This window comes from Aspergillus lucknowensis (genome assembly GCF_044049455.1).
Source record: "Aspergillus lucknowensis strain CBS 449.75 chromosome Unknown BJX67scaffold_33, whole genome shotgun sequence".
NCBI lineage: Eukaryota > Fungi > Ascomycota > Eurotiomycetes > Eurotiales > Aspergillaceae > Aspergillus > Aspergillus lucknowensis.
Window position 1 is genome coordinate 301,555 of NW_027263577.1, and position 23,839 is coordinate 325,393.

At 54.7% G+C, this 23,839-nt stretch overlaps 8 protein-coding genes across 8 annotated transcripts; 5 read left to right on the plus strand and 3 right to left on the minus strand.

The window, feature by feature from the left end:
* Positions 1–174: 174 nt before the first annotated feature.
* BJX67DRAFT_373370 (beta-glucosidase H) lies at positions 175–3,207 on the plus strand (the record flags this gene model as incomplete). Its single annotated transcript, XM_071031387.1, has 5 exons — positions 175–244; positions 312–918; positions 983–2,252; positions 2,308–2,870; positions 3,111–3,207. The coding sequence occupies 5 exons, from the start codon at positions 175–177 to the stop codon at positions 3,205–3,207; spliced, it is 2,607 nt and encodes an 868-aa protein (XP_070884293.1).
* Positions 3,208–3,483: 276 nt separating this feature from the next.
* BJX67DRAFT_389519 (uncharacterized protein) lies at positions 3,484–5,745 on the plus strand (the record flags this gene model as incomplete). Its single annotated transcript, XM_071034512.1, has 5 exons — positions 3,484–3,671; positions 3,730–4,171; positions 4,221–4,576; positions 4,630–4,881; positions 4,941–5,745. 5 exons carry the CDS (start codon positions 3,484–3,486, stop codon positions 5,416–5,418), a joined length of 1,716 nt encoding a protein of 571 aa, XP_070884294.1. The 3' UTR covers positions 5,419–5,745.
* Positions 5,746–8,483: 2,738 nt separating this feature from the next.
* On the plus strand, positions 8,484–10,722 carry BJX67DRAFT_187256 (inorganic phosphate transporter). The gene is made up of 3 exons (XM_071025268.1): positions 8,484–8,776; positions 8,828–10,261; positions 10,325–10,722. Exons 1-3 carry the CDS (start codon positions 8,698–8,700, stop codon positions 10,609–10,611), a joined length of 1,800 nt encoding a protein of 599 aa, XP_070884295.1. The 5' UTR covers positions 8,484–8,697; the 3' UTR covers positions 10,612–10,722.
* BJX67DRAFT_187250 (uncharacterized protein) lies at positions 10,723–12,286 on the plus strand. The gene has a single exon (XM_071025267.1). It carries the CDS (start codon positions 10,834–10,836, stop codon positions 12,103–12,105), a length of 1,272 nt encoding a protein of 423 aa, XP_070884296.1. The 5' UTR covers positions 10,723–10,833; the 3' UTR covers positions 12,106–12,286.
* On the minus strand, positions 12,265–13,533 carry BJX67DRAFT_383060 (cellulase family protein; the record flags this gene model as incomplete). The annotated part of the gene is made up of 2 exons (XM_071033366.1): positions 12,265–12,350; positions 12,399–13,533. The coding sequence occupies 2 exons, from the start codon at positions 13,531–13,533 to the stop codon at positions 12,265–12,267; spliced, it is 1,221 nt and encodes a 406-aa protein (XP_070884297.1).
* Positions 13,534–14,147: 614 nt separating this feature from the next.
* Positions 14,148–15,913, minus strand: BJX67DRAFT_373374 (putative amino acid transporter; the record flags this gene model as incomplete). Its single annotated transcript, XM_071031388.1, has 4 exons — positions 14,148–14,696; positions 14,745–15,208; positions 15,260–15,440; positions 15,491–15,913. The coding sequence occupies 4 exons, from the start codon at positions 15,911–15,913 to the stop codon at positions 14,148–14,150; spliced, it is 1,617 nt and encodes a 538-aa protein (XP_070884298.1).
* Positions 15,914–18,449: 2,536 nt separating this feature from the next.
* Positions 18,450–20,649, plus strand: BJX67DRAFT_187283 (sugar porter family MFS transporter). The gene is made up of 7 exons (XM_071025269.1): positions 18,450–18,647; positions 18,702–18,829; positions 18,881–19,067; positions 19,145–19,248; positions 19,303–19,725; positions 19,775–20,065; positions 20,119–20,649. The coding sequence occupies exons 1-7, from the start codon at positions 18,623–18,625 to the stop codon at positions 20,497–20,499; spliced, it is 1,539 nt and encodes a 512-aa protein (XP_070884299.1). The 5' UTR covers positions 18,450–18,622; the 3' UTR covers positions 20,500–20,649.
* A 739-nt stretch (positions 20,650–21,388) lies between these two features.
* On the minus strand, positions 21,389–22,819 carry BJX67DRAFT_383063 (DUF3716 domain-containing protein; the record flags this gene model as incomplete). Its single annotated transcript, XM_071033367.1, has 4 exons — positions 21,389–21,721; positions 21,781–22,243; positions 22,299–22,626; positions 22,681–22,819. The coding sequence occupies 4 exons, from the start codon at positions 22,817–22,819 to the stop codon at positions 21,389–21,391; spliced, it is 1,263 nt and encodes a 420-aa protein (XP_070884300.1).
* Between the last annotated feature and the right edge of the window lie 1,020 nt (positions 22,820–23,839).

Below are 23,839 nucleotides of genomic sequence, written 5' to 3' on the forward strand. Positions count from 1 at the left end.
ACGTCGCACTCTGCGTGTACCGTACCACCGACCAGAGACACCTCGGCAGCCATAATCCCGATACGCAAGCAGCGGGTCATGTGGCCACAGAGTATATAGACCATCGAGTCCCAGAATTGACTCGACATCTTTATTCTCAACGAATTAGCACAATATAGACGATACAGACTCACCATGGCAGACATCGACATAGACCACGCTCTATCGGAGCTGACGCTGAACGAGAAAGTGGACCTCCTATCGGGTCAGACAGCCCCAATTCGATCGATCCATCTCAACCACCAAATTTAAAGTTTGCTAACAGATAAAAGGCGTCGATGGCTGGCACACAAAGGTAATCCCGCGCCTAGGCATCCCCGCGATCCGTATGAGCGACGGGCCCAACGGCGTGCGCGGAACCCGCTTCTTCAACGGCGTCCCCTCTGCATGTCTCCCCTGCGGCACGGCACTCGGCGCAACCTTCGACCCTGATCTCCTCCGGGACCTGGGACGACTCCTCGGCCGGGAATGCCATGCAAAGGGCGCGCATGTGCTCCTCGGGCCAACGATCAATATCCAGCGGGGCCCGCTGGGCGGGCGCGGCTTCGAGTCTTTCTCAGAGGATCCAGTTCTCTCGGGCTTGCTAGCTGCCAGCTACTGTCGGGGCGTGCAGGATGAGAAGATCATCCCGACGCCGAAGCATCTGGTGTGCAATGACCAGGAACATGAGCGGGTTGCGGTGAGTGCGGTTGTGACGGAGAGGGCGCTGAGGGAGGTCTACATGCTGCCGTTTCAGTTGGCTGTCTCGGAGGCCAACCCGGGCGCTCTGATGACGTCGTACAACAAGGTCAATGGGTGCCACGCAAGTGAGAGCGCAGACTTGCTGCAGGGGATTGTGCGCAAGGAGTGGGGGTACGATGGTCTCATCGTGAGCGATTGGTAGGGCTGGGCTGCCTTATTCTTCAATAATGACGAAATGGATCTGTGTTGATGGCTTCTCTAGGTTCGGCACGTATAGCGGAACAGAAGCCATAAACGCAGGGCTCGACCTGGAGATGCCAGGTCCAACGCGCTTTCGCGGACCCGGTCTCGTCCACGCGGTGACATCGAACAAGGTCTCTCACTCGACTCTCGACGCCCGCGTCCGGAAGGTGCTGGAGATGATTAACCGGACGAGGGCGTCCGAGATCCCAGAGGATGCACCGGAATTCATACGCGACAAGCCGGAGGACCGAGCGCTGTTGCGAAGAGCCGCGTCTGAGTCAATCGTCCTGCTGAAGAACGATGAGCAGATCCTCCCATTCGACTCGACGAAACGCACGCTGGTGATCGGACCAAACGCGAATATCGCGACCTACTGTGGCGGTGGGTCTGCTGCGTTGGCCGCATATTACGCCGTCACGCCTCTGGAGGGCGTCCGAGGCAAGTGCACTGGGGACGTCATCTTCACACAGGGCGCGTACGGACACAAGGAGCTGCCGCTGCTGGGGTCGCAAATGAAAACAGAAGACGGGAAAACGGGGTATATCTTCAAGGTGTTTACAGAGCCTGCCACGAACACGAGCAGGAAGCCTGTGGATGTATTGCACATGACGAGTAGCTCTGCGTTCTTGATGGATTATATGCACCCACAGGTTGCGGGCGACCTGTACTACGTCACGATGGAAGGGATCTTTGAGCCCGACGCGAGTGGTCTGTATGACTTTGGCTTGACAGTCGCGGGGACCGGGGAGCTGTTCATCGATGGGCAGCTGGTTGTGGATAATAAGACCAACCAGCGACAAGGGACTTCATTCTTCGGCATTGGGACTCCTGAAGAGCGGGGCTCGAAATATCTCGAGGCTGGCAGGAGCTACAGGATCCTGGTGGAGTACGGCACTGCTCCAACCTCCAACCTCAAGCTACACGGCGTGGTTTCATTCGGGCCAGGGGGCTTGCGGGTTGGAGGATGTCGACGCATTGACCGCGAGCAGGCTATCCAGGATGCTGTGGATCTTGCAGCGAGCGTCGACCAGGTGGTTGTCTGTGTCGGTCTCAGTGGTGAGTGGGAGAGCGAGGGCTTTGACAGGCCACATATGGATCTTCCACCTGGGAGCGATGAGCTGGTTGAGCGAGTGCTCGCCGCACAGCCAAACGCAGCGGTCGTCGTGCAGAGTGGAACGCCAGTGACGATGCCGTGGGTACACAAGACGAAGGCACTGCTTCATGCCTGGTACGGTGGAAACGAGACCGGGAATGGCATTGCGGACGTCCTCTTTGGAGACGTGAGCCCGGTAAGGAAGACTCTTTCCCTTCACAGGCAATGCCCCGGCTGATCGGACGCTTTAGTCCGGAAAACTCCCTCTGAGCTTCCCTGAAGAGCTGCGACACAATCCGTCGTTCCTGAGCTTCCGATCAGAGAATGGCCGCGTCTTGTACAGCGAGGATGTGTACGTCGGCTACCGCTACTACGACAAGACGGGCCAGAGACCACTCTTCCCATTTGGATACGGTCTATCCTACACGGCCTTCTCTCTGTCGCAGCTCGTGGTGTCAAACCTGTCAAGCGAGGACATCAAGCACGAAGCCGTCGAGATAGTCGTTTCAGTGAGTAACACCGGACTCCGTGCGGGAGCGGAGGCCCTCCAGATCTACATCTCCCCTCCCTCCTCTCCCCGCGTCTCCCGCCCGGTCAGGGAGCTCAAGGGGGCGAAGAAGGTTTTTGTGGCGCCTGGAGAAACGAAGCGGGAGGCGTTCAGGATCCCCACGACGCTAGCAACCAGCTACTGGGATGAGTCGGAGTCGTGCTGGCGAAGTGAGCAGGGGGTGTACGGTGTAACGGTGGTAGGAACAGGGGTAGACAACTCTCTGTCGACGACATTCACATTAGAGAAGACCAGAAGCTGGATAGGGTTGTTCGAGAAGGACAGAGGCGCGTCACAGTCGCTGGCCAACGGCTCAGGAGTGGCCAACGGCTCGGGGGTGCATTCCATTAATGGACAAGCGTGAGACTCTCATCGATGGAAGGACAGCCCGTTCCGGATGCCATCGGAACGAGCCGATCTGCCCAGTTTGTCCTGCAATTTCGAGGCTGCGGGGGAAAGATGGGGGGCCAGACTAGAATCGTATTAGCAGCTCTTAGCAGCTCTTAGGGCACCAGCCGAGAAACGCTTGGACGGAGGACCCTCTCTCCCTCCACCCCCGCATCGAACATCTCTCTCGTATCCGACATTCCGCGGCCCTACTTAAGATTCTTCAGGCCCCAGAGGCCAGCTGATGCAGTTTATCAGGAAGCCGTTGGCCATGGATCCTCGACCCACAGAGCCCTCACTCTTCGCTGCCCCTGCCCCCGTGCCGAATGGACCATTAGCGGCCTGGACCGGGACCGAGACCGACACCTCCCCGACCAGCGTCTTCGCACCACCACCACCACCACCACTCCCACTCCCACTCGGCGTTCTGGACTCTCGTGGGAAGAGAGGGAGGGGGAGGAATGCCTCTGTGTCGGACCGCGGAGTCGCCCCGATGGCTGGCACGACCGTTCAGAAGCGGACTCACGCCCGTCCGGCAGCGACGTACCCGCGAAAACGAGCCACAAAGGCCTGTCACACGTGTCGATTCCGCCGGACAAAGTGCGACAATGCCCGCCCGTCCTGTAGCTCGTGCGTGCGGCTCGGGGCTGATTGCCTTTATGCGCAGGCAGACCCTTCTACGTGCGTTGCGGTTTTGAGCTTGGCTTGATGAGGCTGTTGCTTGCTAATGCTGGCGCAGATTCGATCCCGCGAGTCTGGCGATTCTGCAGCGGATGGACGAGCTGGAGGCTCTGATTCGGAGCAAGGAGGCAGATATGCTACCGGTCATTGAGACGTCGCCGTCAGAGCCGCAGACGGACCTCTGCTCGGATCCCAATATGCCGCGAAAACATTCACTCATTCACATCGAGGCAGTCCTGAAATGGCCCGTTTTCGAAGAAAAGGAGTTTCCTGCACGACATTACCCTGGTCCGTTTGCCGAGGATGAACATGCTCTATCGGAGTCTGCCAACCTGCCGATATCAGTCAACGTTGACCTACCCTGCGCTGAATCACTGCTGCAAAGCTACTTTGACAATGTACACATTTTCAATCCCATCCTAGAGGAAGAGGCCGTCCGAGAGTATATGAAGATGGTCTGCTTCAACGGCGTGGGCTGGGACGCGATGTCCTGTCTTCTGGTAGGTGAATCTAACCCTAACCTCATACAACATGGTTCTAAAGAGACAGCTGCTCATCTACGCCCACGGCTCCATCGCAACCCCCTTCTCAAACCACCTCGACGGCAGCTCACCCACAACATTCCACCATTCACCCGCCATCCGCCAAGCGGAGACATACTTCCTAGCCGCACAGAAGCGCATGGGGATGCTACTCTGCGGGAGCCGAGTCATCGACGCGCAATGCTTCTTCCTGGCCGGGGCGTACCTCGTCGCGACCCTGCGTCCTGTCGAAGGCTGGAGGATGTTCGTGCAGGCGCTCGCATGCTGCCAGGGCTTCCTGATCAATCACCCGGACCGTACAGGGACCGAGGGTGAATGGAGCCCGAAGCAGCGCATCTACTGGACGTGCTTCAAGTCGGAGCTGTACGTACCCCCTCGTAAACAACCTTCGAGGAACATCGGTCTAATTGCAGTAGGGAACTCCGTCTGGAACTGAATCTCCCGCAGAAAAGCGACTGGGACCTGACATACCCCACCTTTTTTCCCACGCCCCCAAATGAGCTGCGGACCAAGGACGAAGCAGCTTGGTACTACTACCTCGCTGAAATTGCCCTGCGGAGGCTAGGGAACCGGATCCTTAGCCACCTCTACCAATCCGATATGGCCTCAACGCATGAGTCGAGCATTGAGTATGCCGTGGCGGATTTCGAGGAGCAAATGGACTCTTGGTAGGTCGCACGCAACACATAACATCACGTCACATATTAATACAGGCTTTCCACCTCAGGCTCCGATCCCTCCCAGAAATGCTCGCCCTCGACATCCCAGACCTCCAAGACACCGAGCACGAAGCGCTCCGCTTCATCCTCAGCGGCCACTTCCTCGACTGCCAGGAAATGATGTACTGGTACTTCGTCGAGAACGCCGTGCACTACGGGCGAATACCGAGCGCAACAGCCGAGACATACGTGCGGAAAGGTCTACGGGTCTGCGTCGAGCGGATCCAGCAGAACCGTAAGGGGTTCTACTATCGCCACCACGGGACGTGGCTCATGCTGCGGTCCTGCGCGAGAAGCGCGTTCGTCCTCCTTGCTGCCCTGCGACGGCCAGAACTAGCGTCTATGCTTCCCGGGGACTGGGAGGAGAGTATTATCGACGTTGCGCGGATGCTGGAGTTCTGGAAGGATGAGTGTAGGGATGTACAAGAGAAGTATGAGATTCTGGATGCGCTTTTCGGGGTGTGGAGGGGCCCTGTGTATCCGTAGCGTAGCCAGTGGCGCTCGTGATGATTCAATTCTCAGAACCATGCTGCGTTTCTTATCCTCGGAATGGAATGCAGATAGATACATCACAACCCGAAGTCCGGTGGTTCCAGCGTCAGCACGCAGATCTCGCGCAGTCCGCTGGAGTCTGCTCCGTCCGCCTTGTGCTACTGTAGACCTCGCTCATGCTGATCCCACATGCTTGGTACTTCGAGTTTTTTTTTCGGTATCAAATCCATATGGAGAGATGTATACAACGGCCGCCACTATACACGGTGCGGAGGGTAGGTACGAACTTCCTTGTCACACTATATTGAGATATTTATTGGATGCCAAAATCTCGAGGGCAACTTTTCAGACGGATTGGAAGAAGCGATACTGCACTGTGCTTTCTGGTGTTGGCCACGATGACAGCGACGGCTTGGGTTGTTTCGTTGAGATGCACGTGACTGGGTATACACGTGACCTTGCGCCCTCCCATCGGAACCTTCTTCCACCACTCCATCCAATGCCCAAGCACTTTCATCGTCCCAGACTCTTGCAGTTGCTGTTCGCGGACTTTTAGCGCGAAAATTGTTGCATCGGGTATAGTGCAACCACTTCAATGTATTCCTTGATAAAGATGAGATCCGAACCTCAACACCGTGGACGCTGATGTCGCGCGGTGTTGCGTGGTGATGCTGGGCCTGGTTGGGGGATGCTCGAGCTAAAATGACTGAACGCTAACCCAATGCCCATTGTCAGTCTGAGAGAGAGGAGATTGACCTGGTCTTCCGCCACTTCATAACTTAGGGAGTGGCTCTCACCCTTTTCGGCTGCTCCCAGATTCGCCTTCGCGAGTTGTACGATGGGTTGGTTCGCAATGGTTCATATCGGTGTTCGGTCTTGCTCTACGAACCAAGGGATAGGACCGACTCTGGGAAATGTGGATGACGACATTATCCGAGGATCGGTTGCTTCGTAATAGGGCAGGGAATCCTCGAGCCGGGTGTGGATCGTGCCGCGAAAATGCATTGTTTATTCGGACCTCTAGATGAGAAAGGTAAACGGCGTCAGCAGCGTTAAGACACGAATTATCGAGAAGGGCCTGGCGCGGGGACGCCTCGTCAAAGAGGGTTGATGGCGTCAGTTCCGGAGAGCGGGAGTACTGTGCTTTACTCCACACGTAACTATCCCCGTGGCTCTGGTGTATTGTCCCATTGGCAGTCTCACAACATGACAACTCGGCCTTGCCATATCACCTACTTTTTAGCAACCGGAGTTGCCCAGGGAGAACGCACGCTCGACCTTCTTCTGTATGGCATGACCAACTGGTGCGGACGTGCCTGGGCTTGTGGGCTTGTTGATGAGATCTTCAGTCTTTTACAAGCAGCTGGAGTGCTGTTACCTTTCGAGAATCGATGCTTGGAATGCCTGCCTTTAAGGTAGCCTTGAGGGACTTCCGAGCTTACGTGGTATTGCCTCTCACTTCTTTGATATTTAAAAACAAAGTCTAAACTACGTTACAGGGGAGGTGTCGCCATCCCCGACGCACCGCCACGCGGAACCGATGATATCACGAGACATTACGAGGGATATCTGCCCTTCCCGTTCATACGGGAACAAACGAATGGGCTAGATAAAGGGCGCATATTTTGTGGGCGAGAGTTGACAAGAGCTTGGCCGTGATCTCACAGACCTTGATGCGTGCACGTGAAGGAACGGCCAATATACGATGATGTCGGCTCGTTTGGCAGACGTCGTTGACTCGATCCGCCAAATAGCTCAACCGGGCTTGTCGATATCTTGCGTCCTGACATCAAGTCCGCCCGTCTCCAAAACCTGCAGGCTCTGTCGAGACTACTCCTGGTTCAAATGTTGCCCCGCACACCCTGGCACCTTTCGCTTCCCGACCCTGGCGCAGTCACATCATGGTGGAGTGGGTCGGAGACTGGGGGTTAATCTCTCCCAAACAGGTTAGGACTCCTGCGTGGAACTTCCAGAAACCTTCCACGGCCGAAAGGGCATCCTTCCCCCCGGTCATGCCACGCATTCAAGCTCGCAGTGTCGCCGCTTCTCAAAGAAGAGCTCTGTTGGCCAGGAGAGGCTCAGAGCAGAGACACCTCGTATTTTAGGCATCGCAGGTCACTCCTCGTTTCTTCGACATGTTCTCTTGATTTTGACACCCTGTGAGTCGACGTTTCATCCAACCTCAACGCTCCATCCCAAGACATGACACGTCTGCCGAGGAAATCTTGGGGTGCTTGTCATTTGTCAAGGGAAATCGCGCATCCTGGCGGGCGATCTCAGTACTGGCTTCTCCGAGACTCGAGTTAGTTTTTTCTCGTCCTTCTTGGCCCGGGCGTTCAAAGACAGAGAACTGCGGCGATTGGAGCATTACGCGGAGGCCTTGGCGCTCAAGATCCAGTAACAGGCGGAGGACACCACGCGTGGGACAACATCCAGCTCCCATAGGCCGGGAGCCCTATATTGCCAAGCCGGACTCCGATCCGCATTGGTGAACAGAATTATCGGAATTGTCCGCCGAGCCTGCCAAGTCGAATGGCGCTGGCGAAGCCTGGAGCTGGCTCGGGGCTGAATCAGAAAAGGCTCTGCTGGACAAATGACAAACTCTGGCTCAGGGACTCGCTTCGGGCGGGCTCATCGTGTTGTCGCGGCACTCTTGTGTCTCGACGTACCATCGGCTATCATCATTTTGCGGACGAGTCTCCGAGTTTCAATTGGCGCCACAAATCACTCAATCCTTGGGCTCTTGGGCATGCGATGAAGGATGGACGGCCTTGCCATGGCGGAATGTTTCGAGGGCATTTCCAGGGAAGGAGACTCGAACGGATGCCCGCTCTTTATCGATGAATGTCCTTCGTCACAGAGGAAATCTCGTTGCGATTGCGATTGTGATCTGTGGGGGTTATGTGTGTTCTAGAAAGAGTTCTCGGGACTTTTCCAGATTATATCACTGGCGGGGGAGAGGTGCAGCTCCGCTACCTGCTGTTCTAGCGCAATCTCGATAACGCCACAGTCCCCTGGGGCACACGACACCTCCCGTACTCCCACCACATCCCACCAGTTTCGCCCAAGTTTCGCCTAGAATCCTTTCGAGTGCCGCTGGCCACGGCGACACAGTCTCGCACGTGGGATGTAACACCATGCTCACTGTGCGGATCTCCTCCGTGAGGCGACACATAAAAGCCGGGGCATTTCATCCTTGACTGTCATTCCTTTTTCCCTGCATCGGACTCACCGAACACATATCTCGAACCATTCCACTCGCTGTTTGCCAAGATGGTGCTCTCCGAGTATACTTTTGTCTTCGTTATTGGCACCTTCTTTGCCCTGTTGGATGCCTATAACAATGGTGCAAGTATGTCTTCTTCACTCCCTCCAGATGCAGTACGATTCTAACGACGAGAAGACGACGTGGCAAATGCGTGGGCAACGAGCGTCTCCTCCAGATCTATTACCTACCGCCAAGCCATGGTTTGTGGCACGATATTCGAAATGCTCGGAGCCATCACCGTCGGTGCTCGCTCGGCTGATACAATCAAGAACGGCATTATCCCTCATGAATCCTTTGCAGGCAACGCAGGTGTCCAAATGCTTGCGTTCACCTGCGCCCTCGCAGCTGCATCCTCCTGGGTTATGTGGTGTACTCGCCATTCCGCACACGTTTCCTCCACGTACTCGTTGATCTCGTCCGTGGCCGGAGTTGGTGTGGCTACGGTGGGAGCTTCCCAAGTTCAGTGGGGTTGGAATGGTGGAAAGGGCCTCGGCGCAATCTTCGCTGGTCTTGGGATGGCACCTGCTATTGCTGCATGCTTCGGAGCGATTATTTTCATGTCGATCAAGCTCGTTGTCCACAAGCGGAGGTGCCCTGTCCCATGGGCTGTCTGGTCAGCACCCTTCTTCTTCCTGGTGGCAGCCACAATCTGTACCTTGTCTATTGTCTACAAGGGCTCACCCAACCTTGGGTTGAACAAGCGACCAGCCTGGTACATTGCTGCTGTCACCATGGGCACTGGTGGTGGAGTGTGTCTCATCTCTGCGTTGTTTTTCGTTCCGTGGACACATGCCAAGGTGATTAAACGCGACGGCTCGATCAGGTGGTATCATGTCCTGAGTGGACCGCTTCTGTGGAGCCGTCCTGCCCCGGCTGGTACTGACCGTGCCATTGCTGTTGTGCCCAACTACGCGGTGGTTCAAGAGGACCCCGATATCAACGAAATCGGATCTCCCGACACCATTCGTGTGGATCCTATCGATGTCCTTCCCAAAGCTACCCAGGCCAACGAGAAGAGTGTGAAGGTGGCCGAGGGACAGGTCGACTACAAGCTGCTCATGGCTCAGGCTGAGGAGAAGTTCCATGCTAAGCTCCGCAAGGGACGCGGGCTTCTTGCCTGGGCGATGCGAACATTGCACGAGAACCCGATGGGGCCCGGTGAAATATATGAAATTAAGAACCTCAGGATTCTTCTCAAGCGAATCCCTTGCATGGTCATTGTTGGTGCACTCTATGGTCTGCACTACGATATCCACGCGGCGCAGAGTGGTATCCATGGCACGCCTGAAGGTGACCGCATGGAGCGCGTGTATTCCCACGCGAAGAAATACCCCAACGAGGTTGAACACACCTATTCGTTTATTCAGATTCTTACTGCATGCACGGCATCCTTTGCACACGGAGCAAACGACATTGGCAACTCTGTTGGACCATGGGCTGTGCTGTACGGTGCGTGGAGGACGGGGAATGCTGCCGAATCTGAAGCGGACGTTGAAGTCTGGCAGCTGGCTGTACTTTCTGCTACCATCTCGGTTGGTCTTATCACCTATGGCTACAACATTATGAAGGGTACGTTACTCCCCGAAGTCGGATTAGTATCTATCCTGTGAACGAATGCTAACACTCTCATAGTCATGGGCAACAAGATCACCTACCATTCCCCCAGCCGTGGATGCTCCATGGAAATGGGCGCCGCCATTACCGTCCTCATTTTCTCTCAATACTCCCTTCCTGTCTCGACTTCTATGTGCATCACCGGGGCTACGGTCGGTGTCGGCCTTTGCAATGGCAATCTGAAGGCCGTTAACTGGCAGCGTGTCGGTCTTTTGGTCTTTGCTTGGATTATGACGGTCCCGATCGCGGGTACCCTTGCAGGTATCCTGATGGGGATTATTCTCAACGCCCCTCATTTCGGTTAGATCAATTCGGGACGACTTTGGATAGACTTGCTTTTGTAGCGTCTGAATAGCGATAGACAATTTCATCTTGTGGTTTCGACATCTCTTGCGTCAGCATCCTCCCTGCCACGTGCAGGCAACCACCAACAATCCCCGCACTTTATTTCGGAGCCTCACTCGACTTCTCATCCATCTCACCAACACAATCCAACACACACCACTCCGCAACGACCCAAAGGTAAAATGCCATCCCCATCCCAATCCCCAACACCAACATCACCAACCCTCCACCCCCCACCCTTCACAACATGCACCCCCCAAGAAACCTCCCCCCTCTTCACCGTCTTACCCCCCGAAATCCGCCACGAAATATTCAGCTACGCCCTCTCCTCCTACGAGGACCCAGACCCTGCCCACGCCTACGCCCGCGAAACCTACTGGAGAAGACCGGGTCACTCCGCGCCCCGCAGGACAGACACCGCGCTCCTGCGCACCTGCAAGCAGGCATACCTCGAGACGTGGTTCATGCCCTTCGCGCTGGCCGAGCACACGATTTATCTTACGGCCGTTGACCGCGCGCCGCCCCTCGGCCCGCGCGGCGGGCGAATTTCCGTACCCGCGTTGAAGACCGCGTTGAGCGTTATCCATCGTGCCCATTTTCATTCCACGAGTATGGGTACGGGTACGGGTACGGGTACAGCTCAAGGCACCGACGACGAAAGCAAAAACGAAGCTGAAGGTGAAAACGACGACGACGACGACGAGGGCATGCCCATCGACATCGAAACCGGCCCCGTCCGGATCTTCGCTCAACTATGGATTCTCCAACCGGGCTCGGCGTTGTCGCGTGTCCTGTCGCTCGAGCATTTCGCGCCGCGGCTAGTGACGCTCACGATCCGGTATACGGATTTCTGGCACTGGGAGGATAACCGGCCGCTTTTTGTTCACGCGGAGTGGGTGCGTATGGTCGTTTTCCCGGCGAGTGTTACCACCTTCGTTATTGAGTTTGAGAGCTTGGAGAGGCGCAGGGAGGAGGTTGATATTGTTGCCGGGCAGGCGGTTGAGAAGTGGGTGTTTAGACGGAGAGACGGAAAGACTTTGAAGGCGCGGGGTGGTGATGAGACGACTGTTCAGAGGTGGAGTGGGAGTAGCATGTTTGGAGGGAGACGGTGGGTGAGAGATGAGACGAGGCCTGGGGTGTTGGATTACTACGTTCTTTCTGTGCCATGGAGGGTTTCTAATGACCAGGAGCAGCGTCTTGTATCTCCAGATATTCGCGTCCCGGATGACTTTGTGCAGCCGCCTGTGCCTTTCCAGGGGGGGGTTTCGCTGACGAAGTTGGATATGCGCATGGCTGGTGTGACTGTGGATACTCCTGCGCAGGAGGCTGTTGATTTGGTCAGGGAGGCTCGGTCGCATAGGTCGGCGATGAGGGCGAGGACTCGGAGTATCGGGAGGGCATGGAGGATGGAGGGGATAATGAGAGGAAGGGGGAGAGGGAGTGATCTAATCTAGGAGAGGAATATGGGATGAGGGATGATATTCCGAATCAGGTGTTTGGTACTTGCATTTTCTAACGCCAGATCTAGAAGCTATCTGTTTTTGGCAGCGTTTTTCTGGACGTATAGTCTGGACTAGTAATTTGACAGGCATAGAGCTGTGATGGGAGGTACCTCAGAGAGAAGCATCAACCATCTTCTGTAAGCCTTGCTCTATGGCCTCCGAATTCCGCCACTCCGACCAGGTATGATCCAGAATACCTAATCCTGGTTAGCTCATGAGATCGGAAAGAGGCAAGAAGAACTCACCCCAATCATCATCCAGATCCTGACTCCCCTCACGGATATAGTAGCTCCCACTGATCGTCCAAACCATCCACCCCGTCTGTTGCTCGGGTATCCATTCTCGTAAACAGGTGGCATACACGCTCTGCCAGGTTGAATCGTCCTGGGCGAATCCGAATTCCGTCAGCACCACTGGCATGACATTGACAACGTCCGGATCGCTGGTGTCCTGCGCCCTGATGCCGTTGTTCCACAGTCCACCCGACAGGTCGTCGCAGCTCGTCGCCCCGGTGTCATAATTGTGAATCTCTAGGACGAGTTTATTTGCGAATTCGAAGTCGGAAAGATAGAACTTCGTTCCGGCGCCGAGGTCCTCTGCTGTTGGGATGGGAGAAAGCGTAGTGTCATAGTTGAGACCGGAGAGGAAAATCAAGGCATCGGGGTTGGCGGCATGAACAGTTTCCGCGGCAGAGGTCATTTCCGTATACCACGTCTCCCAGGTATAGGGGTACTCTGGGTTTTCCGCGGCCGGCTCACGAAGTTCATTGCGGAGACCGATACCTGTGAACGCAGGCCATGAACTGGCATGTTGAGCCATGTACTCCAGTCCCCTCTTCCACTTATCGACATCGAAGTATGTATCGCCGAACCAAGCGTTGCCGTCATCAGCTGCACAGCACCACATTGCTTGCGAGATGTGGTTATCCAAGTGTACGTAGATCCCCTGCTTATTGCATTCTTCTGCGACCATGTCGTACGCTTCGAGTCTAGTGGTCGTGTCTGTAATCTGAGGGTTGACCGAAACGATCTGCTCAAAGACGGCAGGTCCGTTGTCCGAGCCTAGGGCATTGACGAGGGAATCGTAAATAGTGGTATCTTCCGAATTATCGATAATTTCGTCTACAAGTTGGATGGGGAAGGTGAGGCGTATGGTATTCATCCCCAGTGACTTTATCTTTGACACTGTGGACTCAATTGAGGCGTACTGAAGACCTTCAGGGATCATGGCCTCGCCAGCACCGGGCCAGTTGACGCCGGCATAGGTGATGGATGAATTGGTGGAGTCGACAATCCATCTTCCAGAGACACTAAAAGGGGTATTGAGAGCGTTTGCAAGAAGTATTTGAGTAGAGGCTAAGAGGGCACCGCGGAGCTTCATTTTGCCGCCTATCGGGGTAGAATGTTTGGAAGAAGGGGGAAATGCGTATTTAGCAGGTGGAGGTGGATTTGACATCGTCTTCGAGGGAGTATTTATACCCTGACTGGAAGCGTGACGAGGGTGTGGGCGTGAGTCTGAAACGCATGGCGGACGATCATCGCACCGGTAAATCGCCCGCGGGGTTGGTTTCTCTCGGTTTGAGATACGGCATCTCTGAGCTTGAGTGAGGAATTATGCCACGGTTGTATCCTTCCGACATCCCCGAGCAACGGCAGGCGAAGCTCTCGGTGGGTCCAATGGGGCAGATGCCCTCCGGGGTAGCGGCACTAGCCCGATGAAATGCGGGGAAGAATTTTCTGTTTGATAATTTTCACTGCCATAGCCAATCAAGAGACAGTCGCATTAAGGGTTGACACCCCGCCGGGTTGACAGAACTTTCAGGGGCTGCGAAAATCCGACAGGGGGCGAATGGGGAGAGAGATGCAATCGAAATGCTGGATTAAAGGAGAGGTTGTGCCAGCCGCTGTTATCTTTGCTTGGTCCATGAACGGCAGTCTGATACTATTTAACCGGGCTAAAATAGAATGAAGAAGTCGATTGAGTGGGATGGGTCATTATTTGAGCAGCCACCCCAATGCGCGCGATGTGAATGGCATCGACTGTGCCTCCTCATCGCCTGGCGCATAGAAACGACGAGACCCGTCCAAATCGATGGCTTGGGCGTCCACCCACCACGGCCCACGGTACCAACATCGCGCCCCGAAGTAAACAATAACGATAGCAATCACGCTGATATAATTTGCGAAGAAATCTCGTGCATTTGGACTTGTGTGAAGAGGCCAGATGCTTAGATAGAATTCCGCTATGATGAGGATCACACTCCAACACAACCCCCAGTACGATGCGTAGGGGTACGTCCACGTACGCCATGGTAGGTCGGCATCAGATCGCCCTTGAGCTTTCCATGCGTACCGCATGCGGAGGTGCGATATGCAGATGCAAGCCCAGCCGAATAACGTGAAGAGGGAGGTGAGATTTGAGAACCAGCCAAAGACGTCCGAGCCGCTGTGGCTAACGTTTAGATACGATAATCCCCCGCCGAGGAGTAGAGTGGCAAATAATCCGGCAAATGGACGACCGGTGCCGTCTGCGTGGCCAAATACCTGCCATTTCTGAGTGGGAATCCATGACATCGGGACTGCTAAACTGACCTTTGGAGCCATGTTGAGATGTGATAACCCCATCAACATCCGCGATCCACCATAGCCCGATATGCTGCCCGTGGATATTACGGAGATGAAAATGACGGCGTTCATCATATGTGCTAAGGCATTGAGCCCACCGTTCTGGTACGCCACAACAAAGGGCGAATTTTCATCGCCGTCGCCGCCGAACAGGTTCGGATCATGTGGTGACACTGTGATTGTGATTGCCAGGGACCCAAGGACGTAGAAAAGCGCCAAACGAAGCCATATTGATCCGACGGCTCGCGGAACTGATTTGCGGGGGTTTTGGGTTTCTGCTGCGGCTAAGGCTGCGTTTTCGGAGCCGGACATGGCGAAAATGCAGGTTGGCATCACGCTGAGAAAGCCCTTGAAGCCGTTCGTGAAGGGCTCCGCGTTCCAGAACCGGAAGCCAATTGCGTCCTCTCCCGGAGCACCGCCGGCTGATACCACTATAATATTGGAAATTAGTAGCAGTAGCAAAACGGAGGGGAAGTTAGAACCTGTCAGCGAGATTATGACGACGAAGATCCACGAGAACTTGATCGTAGATGAAATGACTTCCACGTCACCGAAGAACTTGACAGCCCAAACATTGATGAATACGATCACCAGCCAGAAAATTGTAATCCAGGCGGCTGTTGGTACCGCGTCTGTCCAGAAGTTCAGAACTGTAACGACACCCTTTACTTCTTAGCCTTCCCATGAAGTTTGGTAGCGTATTGGTGTCCTACCTGAAGCTCGTTCGCAATTGTGATGAAATAACTGAACCAGTAAGCCCATCCAACGGCGAACCCGACTGACGGACTAATAAATATACTCGACCATTGCACAAACGCACTTGGCAGCGGATACACGACTGCCATTTCGCCGATAGCGTGGTTAACCGTCCAAACCATTGTTCCCGCAAGAATGTATCCTATGAAGATCGCGGCTGGACCGCCATTTCGGAGAGATGTGCCGCTGCCCAGCCATAGACCCATACCAATCGAGCTACCAAGGGCAATCATCGTGAGGTGACGGGTCGAGAGCATGCGCCGGAGATCGGTATCTGCCCCGTGGTCTGCCGTGGCGCATCGTCCATGCAATGCCTTTTCGGATTCATTATCCTGGCTGCTTGGTGTGTCACATGGACGACTTTGCGTCAATGTATCCATGGTAGAAAGAAGGTTTGGTTGTCGAAGATTGACGAGTGCAAATCCGACACCCTGAGGCGCCGTTGGAAAGCCTTTTATCGGCAATGCAAGGTGCAAAGGAGGAGATGCCTCGGGCTCGAGGTGGTTGCACAAAGGTGCAATAGTGGGTTCGAAAAGGGTAGGATCGCGAATATTACTCCGGTGGCCATTCCGATCTAGAGCATTCGAAACATCAGACACTGAAGTCCCTAGCTTGACTGCGGAGCGACTATCGTAAAGTCTGCCTTTAAACAGCGAGGAATCTGATCAATGCAACATCTGGAATTTGCCACGACCATTTTGCGCTGGACATGGACTGCCAGGGATGATTGGGAATAGGGCTGGGAGCGAGTCAGCCGGCCTTACTTTAAGCCACCCTTGCATCAACGACCGCATCACAGGCTCACACGGCAGCTGAGAGATTCGTGGACTCGTCAGAGTGGATGGTCGATCTGCGTAATCCTTTTTTCCTTTCAATTGTAGTCTTCTACCGAATATCTCGGCTCTTGTGAGTGGGTGTCCCCGAACCGTGCTGTTGGGGCGTGCCATAAAAGAAAAAGAAATATGAGCCAACAGGGATCGATCGTCGCCCCCGAATAGACGGTGTGGGCGAACGTCGAGTTGGATCTTGTTGGGTCGCGTTCTGTGAGCCAGAGTATCGAACGGTCGCCATTGAACTTGAGGCTGCTTGCAAGGTGATCTGTTGACCAAGGATGAAGCACCATAACTCCAAAAATCCCAAACCCTCCCCCCCTCCGGGGCTCACGAGCTCAACGCGCTGACACCACGATCGTTCCGCGTGTAAAACTGATCGGCCGCGTACAATTTGGCCCTCGTCGCCCCCCAAATGGGCGCGACATGCAAATTCAAATAATGACTCGATTTGCCTTCATACCGGGACCGGATTCTTCGCAAAGAACCTCGGATGATTAACCCATCGGTGAGCTTGCCCTAAGTTAATACTTGGTCTTGGACATTTCGAGCGGGAATCGAGGGTTATAGAAACGCGTCAAACGACACCTCCAGAGAAGGCATCTTTGTAGCCGGAGTGCAAGCCGTGCGCCCCTGGAGAGAATGAGGATAGGCATAGTTGCGGATCACGGTAACAAGGTATATAATGCCCTTCGAACCAAGACGGGTCATCTGGTAGAGCAACGGTCTTTCGCGAAAATTCTAACCCTCGCACTTTGCTCTGCTCGGGGCCGTGCCGGGTTTTCAGGAAGTTTGGAAGACCAGGTACCCGTGTGCGTCTTGGTTCCGGAAGAAAGGGCCAAGCTCTGCTTGACGGAGTTTGAGAAGGCATGTGTCAGTAGATCTTCGAGCGTTGGGCGCATGTCGCCCAACTCGGAAGTTCTTGGATGAATTCATCGTAAATTAGCCGGGAGTATATCATCACGGATGAGGTCCATTCTGATGCGTCTCCAGACCCCAGGAGTCGCGACTGCCGTGGGTAGGAATGTGGGTCTTGCTGAGAAAGAGGAGCCTGGGGTGTCTCTCCGTGGGGATCGCCGTATTTGAGGCATGGCTCTATGAGTCGACGGGGCATGCTGGATGCTCGCTGATCTGGTATCTACCAGGCCAGGTACACCACTGGACGATTCCCAATGCAAGGTTTGAATTTGCAACTGGTTTGCCCGTGAAAGCGCTCGGACTGCCTGATTCTGCTGTCCCAAGCAATTGAGCAACCCGTCGCGCAATTCACGGTGCAACCGGTTCGTGAAATACGTTTGTTCCTATGTGGTCGCAGAGCACATTACGGGAAAAATAGCTCATGGATGGGTTTGCATGCCTGGAAACCACCGAGAGACACGGCTAATCAATTTGGTTCGATGATCGGAGTCCCCAATGCCGGCAGCACGACAGTGTCACCCCCAAAGCGAGGCGGACGTGTTACAGAACGGGCCGAAGTCTGCCGCAAAGCGTAGTGCCTGGGCCGCACCTCGCAATGCGAAAAAGCCGGGACGGGCTGGGACTTGAGTTGGCGCAAGTGTTCACTCGTGCAGACTTGAGCCTGTCGGCTCGCACGGGAGGATTGCGGCTCGGCATTTCAGCACAGCCACTGACGCCGTGAGGAGACGCGATTGATTTATCCCTCAATCGCAGGTCGCGAATGAATTTACCCGCCGTCCTGTTTTGGAAAGGTGCGTGTGGTTTCTGCGTGGCGTCCGGGAGGCGTCCGGGAGGCGAACCATTAGCGGCGCTAAGTGGTTTCATGTATCCAAGCCGGCAATTGTTCCTCAAGACTGCATATCCAACGCTGGCCCGGTAAAGGAGGTAATATTGGGCAAGAGATCAAGAAAATCAGCTTTCCTGATCATCGTTCGACATCATCTTGCTTGAATGCGGCCACTTCGGTTAAATATCGCAACCGAAGCCAATTGAAACAACCGACTGGGCTGCTGGCGATGGAGCCTCTCCACCATGACGCAAATCCCAAAAAAAAAAACTCCAGATTCTGGTTGGCATCGCGCGTCCCTTCTCCATCCGGGCCTCCGCAGCCCGCATTTCGCTTTGACCTCCGATTCTTCGGAGAATCGACAGCGTTGCATCCAGAATTCTGCTGCGACGCCACGCAATGCGCGGGGAGGCGCGAGCCTCGGCCAAGTATAAGAAGGCCTCTCCTTGAATTCAAGGTCGGGGTCTCCAGATTTTTCCCCCGGGTAGACTAGCCTAGTTCTCTCGTGGGTCAAGATGTATCGCATCAGCAACGTTTACGGTCTGTTGAGCTAATCTGTGTGTGAATATCTCCGTTCTGACTCTTTGCGTTTAGTCCTCGCTGCCTTTGGCACGATCGGCGGCGCCCTATTCGGTTTCGATGTCAGTTCGATGAGTGCTTGGATCGGGACGGATCAGTACTTGGAATATTTCAACCATCCAGACTCGAATTTGCAAGGAGGGGTATGTCATCAGCGGCGCTGAGCGCGTATGGTGCTAACGACTCGGGCATAGATAACCGCCTCCATGTCAGCTGGTTCTTTTGCGGGTGCCATTGCGGCAGGTTTCGTGGCCGACCACCTTGGCCGTCGTTGGTCATTGATGATTGCGTCTGTTATCTGGATTATCGGTGCCGTCATCCAGTGTTCCGCGCAGAATGTGGCTCATCTCGTTGCGGGCCGCGTGATCAGTGGTCTTTCTGGTATGTATATTGCCGTCCATCCCCGCCCAGGCGACAGCACAATCCGGAAGAGGCGTCTAACTCGCTGTGCCTCACAGTCGGTATTACCTCAAGTCAAGTTTGCGTCTACTTGGCCGAGCTAGCACCTGCCCGAATCCGCGGTCGTATTGTGGGCATCCAGCAATGGGCCATAGAATGGGGTGTAAGTGTCTCGATAGCACTGCCCGTAAACGACACTGACTCTATTCGCTCGCAGATCCTGATCATGTACCTAATATCGTGGGGCTGTGGTAAGGGAGTCGCAGGCCCGTCATCGTTCCGCATTGCTTGGGGTGTTCAAGCCATCCCAGGACTTGTCCTGGGACTTGCGTTGCTCTTCTTCCCAGAATCCCCACGATGGCTTGCTGGTCAAGAACGATGGGAAGAAGCTCTGGATACTCTGGCTATGCTCCATGGAAAGGGCAACCGCAACGACCCCGTTGTGCAGGTGGAATTCGAGGAAGTGAAAGAGGCCGCGTGGATCGCGCACGAGGCGAAAGACGTCTCTTTCCTCGCGTTGTTCGGTCCACGCATCTGGAAAAGGACGCTCTGCGGTGTTAGCGTTCAAGTCTGGCAGCAGCTACTCGGCGGGAACGTCATAATGTATTACACAGTCTACGTGATGCAGAGCGCTGGAATGGTAAGTTGCTATATTCTTTCCTGGTGATGCTGGCTAATGCGTTGACCAGTCCGGCGATACGTCATTATATTCGAGTATAATTCAGTACGTACTCTTCGTGGTGACCACTGGCGCCATCCTCCCATACATCGACCGCATCGGACGGCGTCTCCTCCTGTTATCTGGCGCCATTTTTTGTATGGTTCTGCACTACGCTACGGCAGGAACAATGGCAGTGTACGGGAACCCAGTCGACCAAATCAACGGCAACGCAAACCTGCGATGGGAGCTCTCCGGTGCACCGGGCAAGGCCGTGATTGCCATGGCCTATATATTTGTCAGCGTCTACGGTTTCACATGGGTATGCCCACACTCTCCCTCCTATTCGACGCGGGGATACTAACCGGAACTCAGGCCCCCGTCGGGTGGATCTACGCCTCGGAAGTGTTCCCCCTGAAGTACCGAGCAAAGGGCGTGGGACTCTCGGCCGCCGGGAACTGGATTTTCAACTTCGCCCTGGCCTATTTCGTCGCTCCCGCTTTCACAAATATCCAATGGAAAACATACATCATCTTCGGCGTTTTCTGCACGGTAATGACCTTCCACGTGTTTTTGATGTACCCAGAAACGGCGCAGCGAAGCCTTGAAGAAATTGACATGATGTTCGACGGGAACGTGAAAGCGTGGGAAACACACAAGATTCGGGGCCGATTCGACGAACAGGTGGAGGAACAGCGCAAGCACAGTGTCGTCGGTGAGGATATCGGCGATTCGACTCACAAGGAGAGTGCTTAGCCTGGATTACAGACTATGCTACGGACTTTCATATCAGCCAAAGCACGCCCATTCCAGGATCGGAGCGGGATGCATGTAGATATCTCGAAGGGTGTTGATATAGCCTCTTAATTCTATGCTACCTCAAGATAATGCGATGGATATCTTACCGATTGTAGACCAAAATCTGTCTAGGCGTTCTGGTGCTCGGAGGACCGTTACTGCAGAAGCTTTCTGCGACCCCAGGGGAAACAATTCAAGACTACCACATTCCTACCGCCCCTCGACACAGTCCACTGTGATGATACACGATCCCTGGTCAAGCCCACTCCAGCCCCGGTCAACTCAATAATACTTAAGTTAACTTATTCATACGGTCTGCATCAGAACGTATATGGTCGTCATGCGGGGGAATGTGCAGTAGTACCTCTGCCATCTGCTCGATGGGGCGGGGCACGAAGAGAACAATCGCAAGATGCAGATGGTTCTGGCGCCCGAGGGGGAGTATTTGGCGTGGAGGGATCCGAGGCTTGCGCCGCGGTTGTTGGGGTATGATCATCTCGACGATGTGAACTTCTCTCTAAAGGGTTATGGGGGCGGGGGGTGTTTTGGGAGATTATTTGCTGGTGGTGCGTCGAGGTTGATCAGAACTGGGCCGGGGACTTGGGACTCGAGAACGTGCCAGCTTAGGAAGAGGCGGCTTCTCGATTGTGGGATGGACATTCAAGAACTCACATAAATTGAGTAACTTGTCTACAGCTGATAACATAGAATGCAAAGTAATGGTCCAGTTCCTTCCATACCTTCAGCCATCTTTCAGACTGTTGCGGGATCCTCCACCAGCTAGCCCTAATCCCCACACCGGTCTATCCAGAAGTCTAACACGCTTCGACGCTCAGTAGACCTAGCTCTACGCGACGCTCGAAACTGGAGGCTTTTCTGTCGAAGTGCGAGAGCGTTTTGGCGGTTCAGTGCTGCCCTCTGCACTATTCCGGCGTTTCGAAGATACGTTCGCGGGAACAGCAGCGCCGTCCTCAGCAAGAGGGCTCCGGTTGGCAGTGGACGCTTGGCGTGAGCTCACAGCAGCGCTCAGCCTTCGGAGACTGGAAGGGTTACCAGGGTGCATGCGGGATCCGACAGAGCCCGCAGCCCCGGTGCCGCCGCCGCCGGAACCATTGTTCGGCCCTCGAGGTGGAGGGGTGCCAGGCCCAGTTGGGAAGGATCTGGGGTTATTATTCTGAGGCTACAGGCCCTGTGAGTATCGAGCTAGTGCTATGCAGGATGGTAAAAGGGAAAACTCACTGCAGAAACCGGGTTATATAGCGCAGGCAGTCGACGGGCCTCTTCTGCCCAAAACATATAGTCGCTGTCTGCATCTCCCTCTCCAAGCTCGTACAGACGCGCATCTGCAATGGAGAGGAAATGAGCGAGGTCGGACCGTGCCGTCAGCAGACGTCGAGGGTTCTCCCAAATTGCCCGTGAGATCGGAAATTTGAGTTCGTCGCCGTCGAACTGGCAGCGAGGACCGCGCTGAGAGACGCCCACTCTGTTCAGTACGCCGTCCGTCCGAAACGCCCCAAAGAAGGTTGATGACGGGATGGTCTGAATACGCCGGGTCGTTTCAGGTTCTGCCGACTCTTCCTGTTCCTCTTTCTCTTCGTCTTCGTCTTCCTCTTCCTCTTCCTCTTCGCTCTCAGCCTTCTCTTCGGCTTCGGCGTCCGCGATCGCCGCCCGTAGGTCGTACTGTCCCTTCCCGAGGAACTGCCTAAACAGTGAAAGTTAGAAAAAGCGCAGCAGGAAGGTCCATGATCCCGACATACGGAATATTCGCCAGCGTCAAACACATATTTGTCCCACGCAGGGTGCACGAACGGTCCTTGCCCGCCCAAAGGCAATTGCTGCATGCGCCAGACTGAAAGGCAGCCCCATTGATGACTGGCGCAGTGATACACCGCTTCATGTCGCCTGCAGTCTTGCACCGACTGCACGGCTGCGCAGCAACGTCTCCTCGCCGATAAAGGAGCGCTGCCAATCGCTGCTTGGGTTTAGAACACCGCTGCTCTTCGCCTTCCCATTCGATGTTGCGCTGGATGGCTAGGAACGCAGATAGTTCCTTTTCGCCCTGCGACAGCTTGGTTACTCCTAGTTCTGGGGGAACATTAGCGGCTGCGGGATGGATGCTGCGGCGAAATATTCACTCACCTATAGTGGCTTGGGTTTCGGCATCTGGGCCCAGAGCGTCCCAGTCCTCCGTGTAGTATTCGTCGGTATCCTCTTCGGCATTCTCAGCCTGCGGTTTGTCTTTCTTAGACGCACGCGCAGAACGACTGTTATCTGGCATGGTATTCGGATCTATCAAGGGGGAATAGTTGAGACGCAACAGAATATTGCAACAAGGAGGTAGTGATACGATGTCAAGACGCGAGACGAGAAAGAGAAGATCTTGTTACTGGTCAGTCGTGGGGTCGACAAAGGCACGCCCGGTCTCTTGTCGAACAATAAAGGAACGGACATACGTTCCCAACTTCTGTTCATTCAGACAGAAGGCTGATCTATTCTTGTCCATGGTTGCTTCACGGGCTTTCATGTGGCAGTGGACTTGAAAGCCGGGTATCATCCTCCCTTTCAAATTCTGTTATTGGATTCGGGCAACCGTGATTCTTCCTAACCACGCTTTTAAACTCCCTTAATTCTCAGGAGGGGAGGGAACGCAGAGGGGAGAGGACGAACCTCAACACAGTTCCGACCAGGGCGAGAGGGAAAGAAAAAAAAAATTCCACGACAGCTCGAGTACAGGAACTTCCACGGTTTTCAGACTCCTGTTGTTATGGTACTTTTCGTGAATCCCTGATGTTTGGGTTTCCCTTCCATCAGAACAATTCCGCTTCTCGCCAGGGTGTCTTGAGCAGTCATCCACAGTCCCCTCGCAGAGATCATACCATCGTCACTATCGCTGACCATATTCGAACCGCAAGCCCATTGACAGGGTTCGAACCCACCTGACGAATCAGGAACCGTTTGAACACACTGGGGGGGAGATGAAACAAGTGGGATTCTTCACCAGTCAATGCCCAGCGGAGAAAAGCGGTTTGGACCCCGTCGCAGCTTGCTTGTTCGAAAGTCCAGCTCAAACGAGTCGTGGCTCTTCGGTGAACAACCAAAATATTCTCAGCCATCCCACAAAGCCTACTCCAAGTACAAGCTTGGAGCCGTAGCTTGTTGATTCTGGAGCTGAGTAGCTGTTTGACCATCCACCGACTCCCAGCTGTGGTCCAGAAAACAACCCGTAAAAGAAAAAACGCCCTGATGCCTGCTTCCTCTCCCCTCGATTGCTTGGTTTCCTTGTAATTTTCTTGTCTCG